General features: G+C 44.5%; 1 protein-coding gene across 2 annotated transcripts in view; it reads right to left on the bottom strand.

Annotated features, from left to right (window-relative positions):
• Positions 1-3099: 3099 nt before the first annotated feature.
• The window catches only part of GATAD2A (GATA zinc finger domain containing 2A), a 37279-nt gene continuing 21312 nt past the window's right edge, over positions 3100-19066 (bottom strand). Inside the window, exons 4-12 of one of the 2 annotated variants that reach the window (XM_009279756.2) lie at positions 16492-16621; positions 15822-15953; positions 14178-14267; positions 11974-12105; positions 10650-10817; positions 9507-9786; positions 8659-8948; positions 7630-7816; positions 3100-6682 (exon numbers count right to left, since the gene is read on the bottom strand). In XM_009279756.2, the coding sequence (XP_009278031.1) occupies positions 6552-6682; positions 7630-7816; positions 8659-8948; positions 9507-9786; positions 10650-10817; positions 11974-12105; positions 14178-14267; positions 15822-15953; positions 16492-16621 (1540 nt within the window). In that variant the 3' untranslated portion in view covers positions 3100-6551. The remainder of the gene's footprint in view (positions 6683-7629; positions 7817-8658; positions 8949-9506; positions 9787-10649; positions 10818-11973; positions 12106-14177; positions 14268-15821; positions 15954-16491; positions 16622-19066) is intronic. The other variant, XM_019472232.1, reaches the window with a different exon arrangement.

Here is a 19066-nt window from a genome sequence, read left to right as displayed (position 1 = left end):
TTAACCCCCCCCCCCCCCCCCCAGAGCCTGCCAGGTTCAGATATTGCCATCTTCCACCGCTTCAATCCACCGTAGCTCGATGGTTTTGGTACCAAAATAGCCTACTGCTAATCGCTTGCATAAAAAGACTTCCTCGGCAAGAGCCTTCACCAGCACAGCAATTAAACAGCTTTGAGGAAAATGAAATAGCTTGAATTAAACTGGTTCCTGAACTTGCATACGCAGAAATTTAGAGATTTTTTTTTTTTTCCCAATTCTAGAAGGCCAAAAGCAGCATGAAAAGGACCCCAAAAACCATCCCCCCCTCCCTCCCCCCGAGGGTCAAACATTTCAACCGTCTGTGACCGCAGCGGGGTGTTCAGGTCAAAGCTGACCCAGCCGCATCCAGCGGAGCCAGGCGAGGTGGGCTGGGGGGACCCGGGCCTGCCCGCGCTGCCCCACGCCGCTCGGGGCTGTCGGTGCAGATCTGCCCGTAAAACAAGGCTTCCCTTGCAGGGAAGGGGCTCTGCCCTGCGCTGAAACCTCCTCCTCGCTGGCTCTGCCGCCCGCAGGCCGTCAGCAGGACCTGCGGGACACTCCTCCCATGGCGTCGGCTCTTGCAGTTCCAAAAATCAGGGTTTACGCCGCCAAAACGAGTTATTCCTGCTTTCACCCAGAACGAGCCGCTTTTCCTCCTTGGCGAGTTGAAGCGTTCCCATCAGGAAGGCTCGCCAGAACACAGCCAGACGGCAACCGTCGCTTCTTCCTTGAAACGGCATCTTCCCACTTACCACAGGGCAGTGGCTCTGGACCGCGGCTGGAAACAGCCATCGGAGTATTCCTGGCAGGATGAGGCTGGGATGCCCGATGAGGATCGGGGGGGATTCCAGCTTAGTGTGACCGACCGACTGACCAACGCCCAGGGCTCGATCCAGCCCGTGCATGAATCCCGAGTTACCGTTGCGGTCTTGCCCTTGACAATACAAACGCACACGCTGCATATGGAAACCTGAGCTGAAAAAAAAAATGTGTCTTTTCTCTCCCCTCAAGCTGGGATTCGTTCTAGAGCAGGAACCGTGCCCCTTCTTCCCTCTCTCCCTCCAAACAAGCGACTCCAGAGCACGGGCTGTCGGCAAAGCCGCGTTTCTTCGCCTTGCTGCAAACCACCGTGAGCCGAAAGACAAGGGGAACGGCTTTGGGGAACTGCCAGTACCAGGAGAGACCCAGGTGCGATGAGACTGGCTACGCACCGCGTCTGCGGCACTTCCCAGACTGCTGAGCGATGCTCCGACAGCTTTGTTTTTATCCAGAGTTGGGGCCAAAAAGATTTTGGCAACGTTCTTGTTCAAGTTTGCGATCTACATCTCCCCTTTCCCCTCCCAGAGGGTAGCGATCCACTGGCCTCTTGAGTTAGCCTGGAGTATTTAAATAAACTTATTAACGCATTCAAGTATTTCAGGAGGAACATGGGGTTAAACTCCCAGTTTTGGAGTGGCAGAGTGACCGCAACCGCAGCCCTCCGGCTCCCAGCCCGCTCCGTGGCATGCGGGCAGAACGCAGGCAGCTTGTTTCATCTTCTCCGGCTCGCGTACGCGGGAGGTGAAGGTTTTACGGCAGGACACGTACAACGGATAGGAGAAAAGGGTAACCGAGGGGCGGAGAGCAGCAGTTCCAGGGGGAGAAGAAGGGCTGAAGAGGCGTTCGTGTCTCGTTTCTGGCCGGAGAGCGCGCGGGCCCTGTCTGCATCCAGAGGCGGCATCTGTGAGGACGCTTAATCCGTTTCTGCCTTTGAATTTCAATCCGTAGAATCCCACGTAGACGTCATCTTCTCCGCCCCCGTCCGTTCTCCTCCCATCACCTGTTTTGGGGGAAGCAGCTGCCCCCTCCCCAGAGGAAAGGGGCAGACCACCACCTCATCTCGCGCATCCTCACCGACAGGCACAGGGTGCAAAACAAGGCGTCTCTCAAAACCGATACACTCGAAATCAGAGGCAGACCCAACAGTTTGTCCATTTGTTTATTGTCATTCAAATACTAAAAATCCCTCACAATACAATATACAGTTACCGATTTCAGATTCTTCCGCCATTGAGACTATCAGGTTTTAGTGGGAATTTTTTTTTTTAAATTTTTGTTTTATTATCAAAGATTTAGAGTCACAATAAATACGAGTGACAAAAACATACCCTGCGCTGGCGTAACGTTACTCTGTTACACTCCTTTGTTAGATGATTATAAATTCTTCTTCTTTTTTTTTTCTCCTCGTTTTAAACAGAGCACAATGCAAGTTATTTCGCTAAATGCAATATACAGCGTAACTCTGCCTTAAGCAGACAAACACTACTGCGGTTCCTTGAGGTCTTTTTGCATTATATATATATTTATATATTTATATATTTATTATTAAAAAAATGCCTTCTGTGCCCCCTCCTTCCAAAAGGAGAAAGTGACAAATGAGCCAAATAGGGTTTCTGATGAGACCTGCCTAAGCCTGCTCCGCTCTACTCACTTCTGCAGCCCATTTTCGTTTCTGTCCCCCATTTTCCATTCTGAACTGCACTTTGGTCTTTTTTTTTTTCTCCTTACTAAGCAAACAAACAAAAAAAAGTGACAACTAGGTCTGAGAATTCAGAGGTAAATGAACAATTCCTTAAACGATGATAAAAATGTCTATAGAAACCCCCCACCCACCCCAAACTATCTCGAATTTAAGATTAACCAAGAGTCTTCCTCACTATTACAGCTGGAATGCCATTTACAGGAATCCCTAGAATACAAAAATGTCACCCTTCACCCTTTACACGAACTGGAAAAGCCGTCCAAGTCGACTGCGCTATAAAGCTTCAACCATCAACCTATTACAGCTGGAATGCCATTTACAGGAATCCCTAGAATACAAAAATCAGCAAAGTCACCCTTTACACGAACTGGAAAAGCCGTCCAAGTCGACTGCGCTATAAAAATAAAAGCTTCAACCAGGCCACTTGTCGTGTTTCTGAGCAAAAGGACTGCAATCTCGCCCGCGCTCAGAAATCAAACAGATAATAAATTAGGTTATAAAAAAATAAAATTAAAAAAAAAAAAACACCACACAGCTCCCAAATTGCAACACGGGTTTCAAATGAAAATCCGGGGTTTATTTCACAAGTTGCTAAAATCTAAGTACAATAGTCATTTTCATTATTACTGTATTATAAAATCTTGTAGTCGCAACGTCTCAAAGAAAGGTTATATGGCTTGCAAGAACCAACGCTGCTCTAACCCTCTCCCCAGGAGAGGGGGGAAGCAAGCAGCATCTGAGCAATCTCAAACCAGCTCATGCAGCAGTTTGCAGCGAAGCAGTGGAGGGTCGGGGAAAACGGGACACGATGCCGGATACTCCACCTGAATGATACCGATTTACAGGCTAGACTGTCGAGCAGCACGTTCAGTCTCTTGTTCTGAGGGAGCTTTAAGTAAAATGGTCTTTTTCCGGGAGAGGGCTGATGAGGTGACTTTCGGACAGCTCTGCGGCAGAACTAATAGCCCTTACGGAGGCAGGAATCCCAAACATGACAGCAGTAGAAATAAACCAAAGATTTGTTCTTAAAAGCGTGTCTAACCCCCCCCCCTTCACAATTCCCAAACGATTTAACCTTTGGGGCGTAACACCGTTATGTGAATATTCCATCCAATTGAGCTTTTCTGTTTGTTGCTTGGTTTTTCGGGGTTTTTTTTCCTGCAAGAAGGGGAACGTACAGATGGGGAGGAGGAGATCTGGAAAGACTGCAGCAAGTGTTTTAACAACTACCTAACCCTAGCATGGTACCTTAACTAGCCCAGTTCAACACTGCTCAACTGAATATGCAGTTTTGACTACAAAGGAAGAAGCAACCCTTCTGGCATTTAACACACGGATACCGCTTAAGTCTTTTCCTGGTGCATTTATCTAAAGCACATATGCAATAAATGTATCCTCTAAGTTACCTGCAACACTCCAAGAACCACCGATTAAAAACAATGTCAAAACTGGTTTGAATCCCGACAGCCAAAATATCCGTGTAATATTTTCTGTTCGCTTACACAGCCTTCAAAATAATTCTACCCCAATACTTCAGCTAATATTTGTGGGGTTTTATTCTACATTAAACGAAGACAGACTGCGGTCTAGCATTGCTGAGGGAGCAAGGTTTGTAAGACAGTACACGCAAACTCGTTTTTATTTTCAGTTCCAAATCTTAAAATAAGTCTTCTCAATTATTTTAAGGCTTATTTTGAGTCTCCCCTATCCATTGTGCTGAAATTAATATTTACGAGCTGCTGTACTGAACTGGCAGTATCCAAAAAGGTTTTGACATCGCTTTTGAAACAGGCAAGTTGAATACTTCTGCCCCTCTTTCCATTCCCCTTTTTCTTCCAGCATCAGCTGAAGCTACCCCAACACTGGAAAGAAATTGTGAAGTTGTCCAGGCTTCCCAAAAAGGCATTTGAATTTTAGTTTGAGAAGTTTTGCTTGTTCTTTTTGAACAAATGCACTCTTCCCAGGTGATTTAACAGGGCTAGACATTTGCATCAATGATGAGATAATGCAGGCATTTGTCAGAAGAGAGGAAAAAAAACCCCAAAAAACCTCCACGCAGGTAAGGAACTGAAACTCTTCCATAATATTTCAAAGTGCAAAAATAAAATGCACTCAATTTCTCTCTCCACATCTCCCAATCCAAAATATCTTGGAATGAAAAGAAAAATTCAAAACTCAAACCAATTCCTCTCATCCCCATTTAGCTCTTAATATACATTTGTAAAACAAACAAAAAACAAAGTCAAATTGAAATTCTAGGGCTTTATACAGCAACAAATACCATTTTGCAAAACTAGGTTTTCTATCCTACTGAACAGTTTTCAAAGTATCTAAATACTGATATTCACACAACAGAAGAGGGGCTAAAATGAACGAGTTTTCTTTTTCACTATGCGATGTTAGATCTGGAAGGGGGACAACCCTATACAGTTATTGGTTTAAAGTTAGATCTAACAGCAACTGCTAAGAAAATAGATTCAGCATAGACTGAATAGTAACCCCTCCCCCCCTTTTCTTTTATATATAGATATATAGATATATATATATAATTTTGCAAATAATTCTTATCAGCACTACTTCTAGTACTGATATGCAACATAAGTAGTAAGGCATGTATTTCTGCCACTTGAATTCAACTTTAATTTGGGAGAAGCACAGGGAAGAAGGAGGGAAGATGACGAGAAAGAAAAAAAAAAACCACCACCTGGACCTGATAGATTTGGGTTTAACCTGTGGAATTCCCAAAATATATTAAAACCACGTAGAAACCTGTCCTTAAAGCAGGGTTACCTAAAGCTCTATCAAAAATGAAATACTGAAGTGATGGACAGAGGAGCATGCTTGGTACGCCTGGAAGAACGGAGCTCTAGAGGGATCAGGGTAGGCAGTCCTGCCCCCAACGTGCCCAACACGTGCTGGCACGGTCATTGTCCGCCGCAGCACGGACCAGGAACGGCCGCGTCTCGGCAGGTATCGGCAGAGGAAGGAGCCTGCGACCTGGCGGCAGCCTCCCGGTCCCCTGCCCCCTCCACTCGCCCTTTCTGATTGCGTGCAGCTTCTGGAATTCCTTTTTTTTTTTTTTTTTCTTTTTTCTTTTTTGAGTAAAATTGCTCAAAACAACAACAACAAAAAACCCTCCAAAAGAAAATAATCAAAAACAGTTTCACTTTTAAGTCTCTGGGAACATATGAAAGGCCCAACTGCTCTTCGCTGAATTAGAAAGACTGAACAAAGGTTTTGTCTATTCAGTAAATTAGATTTTAGACTACCAACAGTTCAAAGTCTATTCAAAACAGAATCCAACAAAAGTGAGAGACTCCTGCACTGGTTCCCATCTACCAGACAAGTTTTGGTGGCAGCCAGTCCCTTAGGAAAAAAAAACAAAACAAAACAACAAAACATACTCAACTGGAATTTGAGTTTGCACTTATTTATCATTAGCTCATCATCAGAAGATTTTGAATCATTATAATCTGTAGACTGCCTTCCTGGCTGGAGGAGGGGCAGGGAAGAAAAGCAAACGTGAAACTCGGCTCACTAAATGCATCTGCAAGATTGGGTTGAAATTCCTCTCTCCTTGAACTGACATCCATGCTCGATCGCGAACGAACACCATGTTCCTGGTGAATGGGTAGTTATTAATAAAGAAACCGAAGGCAGAGAGTCGTTTAGTCCTCCTTTTGTGCTGGTGACAAAAAAAATCCAAACTAAATACATAAAGCCAAAAAAAAAAAAAAAAAAAAAAAGAAGAATTCTTCCCCTTCCCTGACAGCCTTCATCATCAGTCAATCATAAGAATCTGATAACCAAATGAGCTCAAGTCTTTCCCACCCACGCGGTGTCATTTTCTCATAGCAGGGACAGCAGCACTCGATGGGATGAGGAGTGGTCTTCTTGCATCCTATAAAGCCTGGGGCATATCCAGCTGGGATTAAAGCAGATTCCACTGTAATTGTGGTATAAAAAGGATGGCAGAAACAGGAAAAGTCTTCCTCTCAGGCGTTCCTCTGCATTATTTCCACGTGGCAGACTGTGGGATGGACCGTGGGGGAATCATATCCAGGAGATATTCACGCTGGCGGTCTACTGCTGAAGACGACTTGTGCACAGCTAAACTAGGGTTAACAAAAGGTAAAGCCCCACCTGACGAGATATAAAAGAGGAGAGAGAACAAGTGTCACAGTATGATAAAAACATGAGACAAAACAGCGGCAAACACACACTACTCTTATTTCACCCACGTGAAAACGGATCATCTAAGTGAGCATGGGGCACTAATGGCCACAAAGGTCAGACACCTTCAGAAGATTAAAGCTTCCAAAATCATCTGAACAAATAGGAGCAAGATTTTGTACCAGAAATGAAGATTTGAGCAGGCTAGAGGTCTCTGCAATGAAATTATGTTTCAAATGATAAATTAAGCTGTTAGGAATAAAGAGATCAAAAGAAATCCATTCAATACTGGGCAAGAAAGTAGATCACAAAAGTGCTAGTTGCTACAGTGTTTCCTTCCTGGAGATCCTAATTATCATTTAAGAAAACAAACAACTCTTCAAGTCAGATTCTTATATATAAAAAAAAGATTAGATTAGAATGTATAATTTCCATCTGTTCAAAGCAACAGCTTTAGTTATTTCAAATCCTGAGGAACACTGGGAGTGTGCACCGTAGCCTTACCTAGAGCAAAAACATCTATTGACTGTATGTTGCTTTCAGCAAAGAGAAAACACCAGTCAACATTAAACAACTGAATTAAACTCCCAGAAACGAATGACAAACTCCTGCAGCACGGCACTGGCTGCGTGTACAGACTCAGCGACGAACAGTCTGACATTACAGCTATTTAGGCTATTTATAAATGCGCAAAGCAGTAGTTTTTATTCGGTAGCACCACCTGATTGCCCCTTTTGGTGAGCGTAAGCTGCACCAAAAGCAAGTGCCAACAACAATACTAAGAGCAAAGCCTCGGTACCATCGGGCTTTCATGCAGGAAGTGTCAAAGAGAAAGCATCCTTACCCAAAGAACTATGATTGTTGGACAGAGTGCAGCTAGTAAGTACAAAGAAAAGAAACTTTAGAGAAAAATCTACCTGTATTGATGGGAGTCTTCTTCCAGGCGGCAGCGCTGCCCTTGCTGACAGGTCTCTCAGCATGCTTACCTGGCCTACTCCCAAGTGCTGCTGCAGACGATGCATTCTGCAACTTGGGTGACTGGCTAAATGCATGCAACACTCCTCGCGGAGCTCCAGGAGGACCTCGAGACATCTGGCTAGAAGTCTGGCAAGAGAGCAAATGGTGAGACAGGCGTAGCAGTTTTCCGTCTCTGAAGTACAACAGCCTTGATGAATCTTTACTGCCCCTCTCTCCTTTCTTGGCTTCTTCTGCCAAGTCTGGAATGCATTACTATAGTTTCAGGGCTGAAAACTTCCAAGACATCTCTACAACAAAATAAGAATCAGCTTTCTGCTTCTGAGAGCACCTGTAAGGATGAGGAGTTATAACAAACTGCAGAGCAGCAAAAAACGGGCTGTGTAAGCATCTCCATACGCAGGCAGCACTCTACTTCCCTGTCCTAAATAACCAGTACTTTGATTATTTCAACTCAAAGCAGCACATAAGCAGCTTCTGTCTTCCTCCAACTGAAAGGTGGCTTTACAAGGTGTGCAAGATCCAGTCCCTGTCACGGATGGGGGACTTCACAAGCAACATTATGTGTTTCTGGCTCAAGCCAATTTCCCCCCTCACCCCCATCTTGGGTCAATTCACTCTCGTGTATTTGGCACCGGAGCACCTTTTTCCATTTGGTACATCCTAAAAAAAATTCAGGAACAGACTTTGCAGGATAGTTAAACACCCCGGATAATTACAATGACCCTGCAGAAAAACACCACTCTTCTGCTCTTCAGAACATAATTTAAATATCAGGTCCCCACATGACAAAAACCACCTTAGCCAGCCCGGTTTTAAGCTTACACTCAAACACAACACACACCATGGAGCTTAAATAAAGCGAGTTCATGCATCAGTTTCATGCCTGCACACCAAACACTTGTGCTCGGAGCCGCGGGACCCTCGCCCCATCATCACCAAGGTCTGGCTTCTGGTGGACGGAGCCCTACCTGCTTGAGCGAGTGGTGCTGCACTATAGGGTCTGACTTGGTCTGTACAGGAGACGCAGTCTGTTGCAGTATCCTTTGCTCAATCTCCTGCTCTTGCTGCAGTGCTTTTACGAAGGCAGCCTTCAGTCGGTTAGTGTGCTCAGCTTTCAAGGCCTTTTTCTGATTTGATGTCATGCAGGTTTCACACATAATGGTTCCGTTCTTTTCCTCCCTCCAACGGCAGGTGAAGTCAGTCTTACACTGAGCACACATATAGGGCTCACGAGATGATACAGCAACTGAAACTTTACCTGGAGAATACAACCAGCTTAGCTCAGCTCCACCTGTGGCTTCTATGAATGAATAGTACTTGAGAAACCTCAAGAATATTCCAGCATAAAGAAAAAACCCAAAGCAAACCCTCCACCCCTTAACTCTCCTCAGTCTGAAGCCTTTTGCACGACTGAATCTTTAAACCCTTTACTTCTGTGAGTGTGTGCGTAGGTATCCAGCAGATACTTCTTCAGACACTGGTTAGAGAATTTAGTGGTGATGGACAAACAAGTGGCTGATGGGAAGCGAACAGCTCTGGGGAGAACTGGATGCATTTTACGAGAAATCTTTACAATCGGTGTCTAGCCTATGAGAAATCATAACTTTTTTTTTTTTTACGAATTTTTTAGATGCTTTTTAGAATTTTAAATAAAACCATTTGAAAATTATTAAAGGAAGTGAATCCTAGATTTGACAAGAGTATGACAATTTAATCCTGCGAGGCCTGAAACTCCTTGCTGCCTGCTATTGAGATAAGATCCAGATGGGAAAGGTTCTCTCCTCGCCTTTGAGGAACATTTTTAACGCTATCTCACCTTGAGTTTCCAGCAAATTCTGCACAACTTCTTCCAACCCGACTAAGTAAATAAATTCGTTATTAGCTGCACTCGGCAGGAAGTTCATCTCTGGTGCAGGCGGCTTGGGAGGAGGGATCTCCAACAGTGTCTTCTCCAGCTGCTTCCGCAAAGCGAGCTTGGCAGCGGCTTGCCGGCTGGCCGGCGAGTCGTTGGAGTTGACGATGGAAGCGGCGCTGGTCGTAGTAGCATTAGCCTGAGCGGATGTCACGGTTGTACCTTTGATTGAAGTTGGCGAGGCCTGGGAGGAAACACGACACAGCTTAGCGACAAGTGCCAGATGGTTCGGCGCTTTCGAGACGCGCGCTCCTCTCCATCGAGAGGGACGAGAGGGAGGCAAGCAGCGTTGGCCCCCACGCTGCGCGCGGCTGTTTGTGTGCAATAAAGGCTGGCTGCTTGGGACTAGCCCAAACCGCCTGCCTCTAACCTTATTTTTGTAGGTGACCAAACAGATCACAATACGCAAATTCACTGCAACGCTATACCTGTCGTCTAACGCTCTTATTCTTTTTCTAAAGAACTTTATTTTTCTTTACTGATCATTTTTATAAGGTAGTTTTAGAAATTCTGAAGAAAACAAACCAAAAAGGAGTCCTTTTCCTTATGATTTTGTCAAAGCACTGACTTTAAATTGTTTCCTTTATCACTCGTATGCCAGTATCTGTGGTAGGTGTTAAGTTGCTGCTTCAGTATCTCTTGGTGTTTCAAATAGGAGTGCTAACCCATTTTGAGCTCTGTTTACCAGAACACTCATTTACGCATCTTAAGGAAGAGAGAGGGGAAAAAAAATATTCTAATGGACAGCTTCATACTGAAATACCAAATGTGAAACGAGACACAAAGTTCAGTTCACTGAAATACATACTTCTTCCCAATACTCTGTAATGTTTTTCTTCATTCCTATGTACAGGAGGTGAATGTGAACAGAGAAAGCATGGGAAGAACAAGGAGCAGGATAGCTGCAGTAATAAGCAACCACAGTAGTCAGATGACAGCAGGCCACACCAATTAGATACAGTAACCGAACAATCAGTAATTAAAACCATTTATCTGTTCCTCCGAGATGAACATTATGTTTGGCACAAAATATCTCATGGAACTCACCTGCGGGATATTGACAAGCAGGCTGGTGTTGGGGACGTTGGCGACGCGGATCAGACCCTGCTGGATAATTCGCTGCCCCTGAATTTGTACGCTGGGGACCGATGCTCGCGGTGCCAGCAGCAGCGGAGGCGGCCCCGTGCTGGAGTGCTGTCGGATGTTGTGGATTTGCTGGGAAGACACAGAAATGGGCTGATGCAATGGTGCCATGGACGATGGGGAGGATTAGATAGCGGGAAGTAAGTGGTGGGAGTCAAATGGGATGACATGAGACAGTGGAAATGAGGCAAGGCAGGGAACGCAAAGAAAGCGTGATAATTAACATCCTCGTCAAAATGTGATGTTTTCCACTTTCCCTCTGTCAAAATGAAACAAGTAGAACGTAACGTGAAAAGAGACGCTCGTGTGTGAGGCCATCACATTACGGTCAAACAGCTGTGCCAGAAAAAAAAAAAAATCTAAGTTTGAGTCAAATTTCTTTCCAAATGTATAGTTGTTAAGCCTGTTTCATTTTAAAGGCATTAGGAAAGCTATTTCTCAGAATGAGTTTTTCTCCATAATCAGAATAGAAAGAAAATGAAATACCAAATCTCTACCTTCCTCCTTAATGCTGGCTACGCAACAGATAAAAGCAGACCTTTCACTGCAAAATAAATCCTCATTTAACAAGGAAATATTTTTTTCCTGGTGTTCCACGGAAGTCATAATTTTAGAAGACAGTATCAAATTGAACATTGCTTTCCTACTCCTTTAGTGACACCACTATTTTCTGTTATAGGTGATAAAGACCCTGCAAAGCAGCACTTTCAGACTTCCAGTCGACTATCTCATTTCAGCAGCTCTTACTCAATCGTAAGACAGACACAATGAGGGAAAAAAAAAAAGTGAGTTTTAGCATTTGAAAAGGTGAAATTGATATGACAGAAAGAATAATGAGGGGAAAAAATGGAAGAACAAGGGATTGTGTTTCATTTCCTCTGCTGCTGCTCTCCTAAAAAGCGGGTGAAGCTGGAAGCCTGTAAATTAACTTTCATAAGAAAGGCAAACAAACTGCTTTGGCGCAGCTAAAGGAGGCAGCTATGCAGGCAAGCCAGCATCCTGCATCACCACAGGATTTTCTCATGCTTCACTGGAAGCGTTATGGGACAACACAATACGCAAAACTGGAACGATGCAGGATCTTTCAGTAGCAATATACCTAGCCATATTAAGAAATTCCAGCAAGAACTTCATAGGTTCCCTCCAGACAAGCAGAAAGATGACTAAGAAAATAGTTAAGATGCATTAAGGTAAAACAGAGCGGATCTACCTCAAGGTAAATACTTACCTGTGCTCCTCTGACAAGAGGTGGCATTACTATCTGCGTGTTTTGCTGAGTTCCCAATTTTGAAGAAGTCTGCTGCCCTCCACGGACCAAGGGAGGAGGAATAACAGTGCCTGGTATACGCGTAGAAGAGGTCTGCAAAACAGAAGATAGTTTACTCGCATTGTTTTGTTCCGGTATATTCATACGCATGCTCTCTTCTGCTGCTTAGTGTGCCGACAAAGCAGCATCTGAAATCTTACGCAGCAATACAGACATAGGTAAAGACGCGATGGCAGTCTGGCTACACACTCGGGGATTGTTCTCTCTCATCCTGCACAGAATTTAAAAGGTAAAGAGCAGTCCTGAACAACATTTTCATCTGCCCTCCCACCGCTGAAATTCAGTAGCTCAAGATCTGCTGTACTGAGACACACCAAAGAGGCACGCCATAACCCGAGTACGAGAGCAGGGGTACACGAGCGCAGCTGTCCTCTCTGGCTGGTGTGACGGATGCAGTATCTGTTTCGAGCCCGTGGAAATACTGTAGGACAAGAGATGGCCGGGCTGGCTGCAGTGCAGTTAGTGTCCAGAAAAAAAAGAAAAAAAAAAAGAAAAAAAAGAAAAAAGTGTATTTTGGGGGGGAGTTAAGAGAATGGGGAAATACAAACTGCTGTCCTTCAAGGAGAAGCACGGGGCACACAGACGTTGGAGATGCAGGAACCCGGGGAGGTGAGCAGACTGGGCATGCGCATGTATGTGGGGAGGAAAAAAAGAGACAGGAAAAGGGGAAAACTTTAGGAAAAAAATGAAAAAGAAAAAGGAATCAGGCTAAAGAAGTTTGAAAAATTGCTGCCCATGCTTTTTGGAACGCAGACTGCATTAAATCCTCAAAGTTTCTCATGATGCTATAAAAGGTGATACGGTTTCATGCACCACTTACACTCCTGCAGAGCACTAACACTACACAATCGAGCCTGAGAAGCACTCGCTGCTCAAGAGCGACAAACCTCTCCATCCTATTCATTTGGCTTTACACATCTTGCCACTTCCCTCACTCAAATACCAAACTGACCATCATCTGTGAGTGAAGACTTCTAAAAACACTGAAGCTCCCACTTTCATGAGTTACCGCGTGTACACACACGTACATATTTAGGCAGGTGGGAAGTTTTATCCACTTCTGTTATGCCTTTCAACTGAAGACCAAACGTTAACTCCTACACACAGGAATTAGTAGAGCTTTTACAGTCAAGCAAAAGCAGATGGAGGTTAGGTTAATTTGCCCAAACACCGCAAATTAGATAGAATAACTTCAATTCTGGATTCTTAGCTCCCAGCTCTCTGCTCTGTCCAACCGAAGTTTCACTGTCATTGCTGAAGATTTAACTCGTGGTCCAGTTCCTCTGAAAGTGCTGTCTTCAGTGAAGGCAACTTGCCTCAAGGAAGAGATTACTCCAACTGACAAATTGCTTCAGGTTTTGTGAATGTTTCCTAAATGGATAGCAAATTTACCCCTTCCCTCGAGTATAGCATTCTAGGGGATTTTGAAATGAAGAGCTGCCATTTTCCAAGTGAGAGCATTTTGTGCTGAAGCAGTTTTGAAATTTGTTTCGAATTAGCCCAAGGTAAATAACCAGAAATGTTTTAAATCCAAAAGCGAAACAAGATACTAGACTCAAGAGGAAGATTAGGTTGACAGATGTCAATTGCCTCTACTTTTTTTTTTTCCCTTCCCCAAGGCTTTCCAACATTTCATTTAATTTAGTCTGAACCAAGATCTTTCCTACCATCATGTGCCATTCAGCCACCAAGCCAAAAGAGAAAATCATATGATTCACTCAGCTCTTACAGTTAATCATACTGAGGGCACAATTCAGTCTCTTGAGGGTACGGCAACAGGCTGCCACAATATTTCTACGACATAACTCCAAGGCGTCCTCTTTCGCCAAAGGTCATTAGTACTAGTGTGGATGTATTTATCAGCAGAGTGGATCAGGATGATCAGCCACTGAAAAATAAGCTTATGAGAGTTATCTCCATGTGACATCCTACTTTTACCTCCCACCCCAATCGTTCTTAAAAAGCTTACAGTGGGGTTTCGGGAGTTAAAAAAAAAATTCCACCTAGCTCCAAGCCATTAACGTGATGGGACTATCTTTCCTGTACTGTGCACCTTCTTCTCTGCTCCATGCCCTAAACCTGGCAGCCTGGCCCACCCCACTGACCTGGAGGGACGGCTTGCCAGCAGGAACGCTCTGCGGTCCCCGCACCAAGGGCGGAGGGGTGGCCACAGCACTCCCAGAGGAACCAGCAGGCTGGAAGAGGAAAAACCAGAAAGAAAGCAGACGAGTGTAAGGGTGTAAGCAGAATTACAGAAGCTAAGGGAATAAAAGCGTTTACCTCCTTGCGCCTCAGTAAGAGAATCTTCAAAGACTGTGGTTTTCCCCCTCCCCCATCCCCTTCTCCCTCCAAGCATCTCAACATGCGTATTTAAATGAAGAAATTATTAGGTAAGTATAGATAAGATTATACCAGGAAAATAAGAGAGTCTATACCCCAAAAGCAGAGCAATGCGGAAATCTATTTTAGCAGTCTCAGCTTAGAGCCCCCTTCAGTCTTATCCACCATTACTACTGGTCTCAGCTAACTAGGTTCAAGCATAATGCAAAGTGAAAAAAAGTTTCGGAAAAAGACTTCAGATATTAAGAAGTTTAGGATATGCCATTTCACCCTAGTTAGTTCAAACATCCAGAGCTCATTGCTCAGCTTTCAGCAGCAAGCTGAGCGATACGGGTACTTGCATTAGTTTTAATCCCATCTACTGAAGCACTCAGAAGTCCGGGAGAAAGATGCCAATAAAACAACCAAAACCAGCCAAGAGAGATGTGTTAACATCCATCTGCACCATGAAGTGCACTTAATCTACACATCGCCCCCATCACAAAATCCATCAAGGCAGCATCACACGCTGTAAAATAAAATCGTTTAGTTGCCATTGTTACAGATACTTGAAATTTAGCCTGTGCCTTCATAGCAGCGCGTGGGGTGTTCGCACACCCCCTCACCTCCCAACCTCTTCTGCTCTTCTCCTGCCACCCTCCACCTCTACCCTTCAGTGCCAGCACGAACGGCACACGTAGCAAGCAGACCAGGCAACCGCTCTGGCAAAAAAAGGTAGACTTTTTTTCTGATGAAAACAGTTCTCCTCCCAGCACTCTGGATATTGCGCGTGGTTGTGCAAGATGAGGGGTGGGGAGAAAAGAGGAGGAAGGGAAGGGAGTTCAGGGTGGGAGGGCTGAACCATTCCTCCCAGGGGCTGCCTGGATTTTTGGATGAAAGCGTGCAGCTAACCACAGACTTACTTCACCTGGTAAGACCTGGAATCCAGACCTGGGCTTCTGCCACGCAGCACCAAATGCAGCCCTTGGCCGCCAGCTCCCAGAGCCTGGGGTTCAGATACTTTAACTCTCCCTGTCAGCACATTTGCATTTGCAAGAATCTCCTCCAAATGTATTTCAGCAATCTCTACGTGGCACTAAGGACTGGACGGAGTGTTTAATAATTGGAAGTACATTACATTCATAAATGCATCTGAGTTTTAACAAAAAGGTCTTCAGCTGTTGAATACGGCTGATAGGATAAACTGCCTTGTTGTTTGGTCTTGGCCAGACAAAAAAAGGAATTCCACAAGAAGGCATGGTTAACAGGATAAACCACTATAAGCTTCATAAAGATTTTATGAAAAGTGAGATATGCTTTATTTGAAAGCTATCTTATGTTCCACAGGTTACGGCAACCACCACAGTTATTTATATTTCCCCCCCCTCCATTTCAAAAGATGAGATAAGTATCTGTAGGAAAATAAATACCTTCTGAGTAGTGGTCTCCTTCTGGATTTGACTTTGCCGTAACTTTTTCAATAAAACAAGCTTTGCTTCTTCTAACCGTAACTCTTCTTTTAGTTGTTTAATCATTCTCTCACGTTCTTCTGGACTGCTTTTCTGCAGGGCCAGGTAAGGCAATAGAGGATGGGAAAACAGGGAGGGGGGAGAGGGAAAAGACAGATACCATACAAGTTACAACAAGAACTTACAGCATTGTAATTGTCATGTATGTCTTAATATCACCAACATGCCTGCGATACATGGACACAAACTAAGTACAGAGAAAGAACTCAAAGGCAAAAAAAAAGTTTGAGATGTTTTTGCTAGTGAAAGTAAGTAAACAAAGTCAAATGAAGAGTCAGACAACAAATCCGTGTTATGCTGTGTTGAAAAAGGGACATTGCGTCCACTAAAAAGCCAATTCTGAAAAAGGTGCACTTTCAAAGCATATAAAAATCAAGGAGGTAAGAGCCTGAAGAAAATAAAAACGACAGCAGCCTTTAATAGCTTCAAGATTCCCTGCTTGCAAATCCGTCTTTATAAAACCACATATCCACCTGACCCTGCGATCGCAGGTGCCTCTGTGGGAGCAAGTGGTGTGTTTTCTTCTTTCTAGATGGCACAACTTAAAGTGTGTCAAGACAAGAAGACTCACCATGAGTGCCTCTGTGTTGGTCTCTTTTAATGCTATTTTTGTTAAACCATTCATTCTAGGGCTAGAAGGTTCATTGTCAGATAACACTATAACGTCCGGTGAGGGGACTCTCTTTTCTCTCTTTATTTCACTGCAAATCAAAAGAAAAATACAGAGAACGAGTTAATAAAAACAAGCAAACAACTACTTCCTGCTGCAGAGTAACATTATTTACAACCTCCTGCTAGATTAATCCTGAATCTCTCAATTCTGAATAAACCTGGATGAGTTCAATCAATTTCCATTCTCCTTGTGCATATTAAGCTTCCCAGCACAAGCCTGCCATGAGGCAAGATGCAGCCACAACACATAGCAATGGTGAATTCCTTCAAATTAGAAGCTTTTCCGTCAGCCACTTCACCCCCCTTAGAAGACACAGCGGCTTTCCAGGGCTCTGCTTGCACCAGGGGAAGACCACATCCCGCCCCTAACCCAGGGACAAACAGGTCACTTGCTGCTTCTCTTTAATGTGCTCAAAGGCAAAACCATACCCCCCTTTTCTTTTTCCTTTCCTAATGCAAATATTTGTAAGTTCTGACTTTTCCCCACTCAAGTTACTGAATCTGAGGGAAACCCAACACAAACAATTCACACCTATTCGCTTACCTAAGTTTAAGTACTTTATGGCATTATTTTCTTTCTACGCCAACACTACTAAATTCTTTTCCGTTACTAACAGCGGAAACCTGTTAACAACCTCAACACAGACAGACACATCCACGCAACTTCATCGAAAACCACTGAAACACGTCCAGACTTATATTGATTTTAACTCTTTATTGGCTTTAACGCTCAGTGTCTTGAGTGATGGCTGCACCTTCCACCTGAATTCCTGACAATAAATCACTTCTCGGCTCCATCGCCTACAATTATCGTACGAGAACAGAATCTTAAACTACGTGAATCAAAAGGGACAGAGATGACGTGATGTGACAACAGACGCCAGTGCCTCTCCTCTGCTGCACAGGCTGGTAACTGCCAGGTCTCCTTTGGTACCAGGATTTGGGATTTCAAACCACAAAGCGTTAAGTATTTCAGAGCAAGGTTTGTGGCATGTGATTGCTGAGAGGTTTAGCAGGAGCTTCACAGGAACCGGACAGTGAAGTCTTCTGCGCTGCCCAGGAAACGACAACAGTGCTTGAGAAAGGGCCGACAGCAAGAATTTTAGGAGAATGTAACCCAAGTAATTGTTTTGTTTTTCTTGTAACCCAAAACCAGAAGCAGGAACAGTAAAGTTTACAGTAAGAACCTTCTGGCTTACAGTTATGCACTAGACAAAATGCATAAAGAATTTGTATCAAGCAAGATGAAGCAAATATTTAAGTGTGGTTTGTATTATTCACAAATAAGATGTGGCATATAAGCTTTGTACTTATAAGTATCAGGCAATTGCTTCATAGACTAAACAACAATTTCTAGACTTAACTGATATGCCACATTTATTAGGAATTCAATGATTAACAGAAATTAATCCTTATTACCTCATTTAGTGATGCAAAGAATATTCACACCGAATAACAGCACGGAAAAGCTGTGTACCCCGGTAAGCTTTGCGAAACACACACCTTCAGTAAACGCTAAGGGCAGGTCAAACGGTATTTTGGATACTGCAAAAACAGCCTCAAATACTGCAAAAACCAACTTTTAAAATACAATTTCCATGTTAGGGGAAAAAATAAAGAAAAAAGTAGAGTGTCCTCTAGAGGGCACAGCAAGCCAGTAAACTTGAGTCGTTTAAACTCTGAGGTTGTTTCAAAATTAACAGTGGCACAGGTGAAGCTTTTTCCTGCATCTGAATGCACCAAACTGGCTCAGGTCGCTCTTAGCAGGGAAGTAGCTGGGTCGGGCCAAACTCTAACTGGCTCGGTAAACTTCTCCCGACAGCGGTGAACAGCAGGCGTGCAGGGAACGCACCAACGTGTTGAGCTCGTCACTGCTGAGCCTTTTTCAGGTGACAGCTAGAGCAGCTCCACATGAAGGACTGAGACTCAACTGGAGTCAAGTGCTGGCCATTCCTCCTCAAGCTTTAAGGTTAAATCCCTCATGAAAAGCACGGACAGTTAAGTTACCTAAAAAGCCAAGAACCACATAAACATGGGGATTTGAGCAGCCAGCGTTTGCAACCTGAACCAGCCCACTCCTGAAACACAGGGGCTCTTCTCCCGGCTCCACCCTTGAACCAGCCCACGCAATTTCAGGGAGGGAAGCTGCAAAGAGCTCGGGGTCAACACGTTACAACCCGAACGCATCCACAAATACGAGGTGATGTGAAGGGTCTTAATTGGCTACAGAAGATGGCTCTACCATCGGCGACGCTTCGCCCCCTCTCCAAGCAGCGGTGAGAGCAGCCCGGCTGCCATCGGGCCGTCCTCCGCAGGGAGGTTGGCGGAACCTGGGAGCTGCCAACGGGGCCACGCCGGAGCTGCTGCGCTCCAGCCAGTTTTTTTCTCTGGCCGAGGCGGCAGCGTCTGAACCCGCTTCAGATGGCGGCACCGGGGCTCTCCCCTCCCGCACTGAACGGGGCCACCGCTGGGGC

Source organism: Aptenodytes forsteri, unplaced genomic scaffold, assembly GCF_000699145.1.
Source record: "Aptenodytes forsteri isolate BGI_AS27 unplaced genomic scaffold, ASM69914v1 Scaffold147, whole genome shotgun sequence".
NCBI classification, from domain to species: Eukaryota; Metazoa; Chordata; class Aves; order Sphenisciformes; family Spheniscidae; genus Aptenodytes; species Aptenodytes forsteri.
Note: the sequence above shows the minus strand (reverse complement) of the source record. Positions and strands in the feature narration are given on the sequence as shown.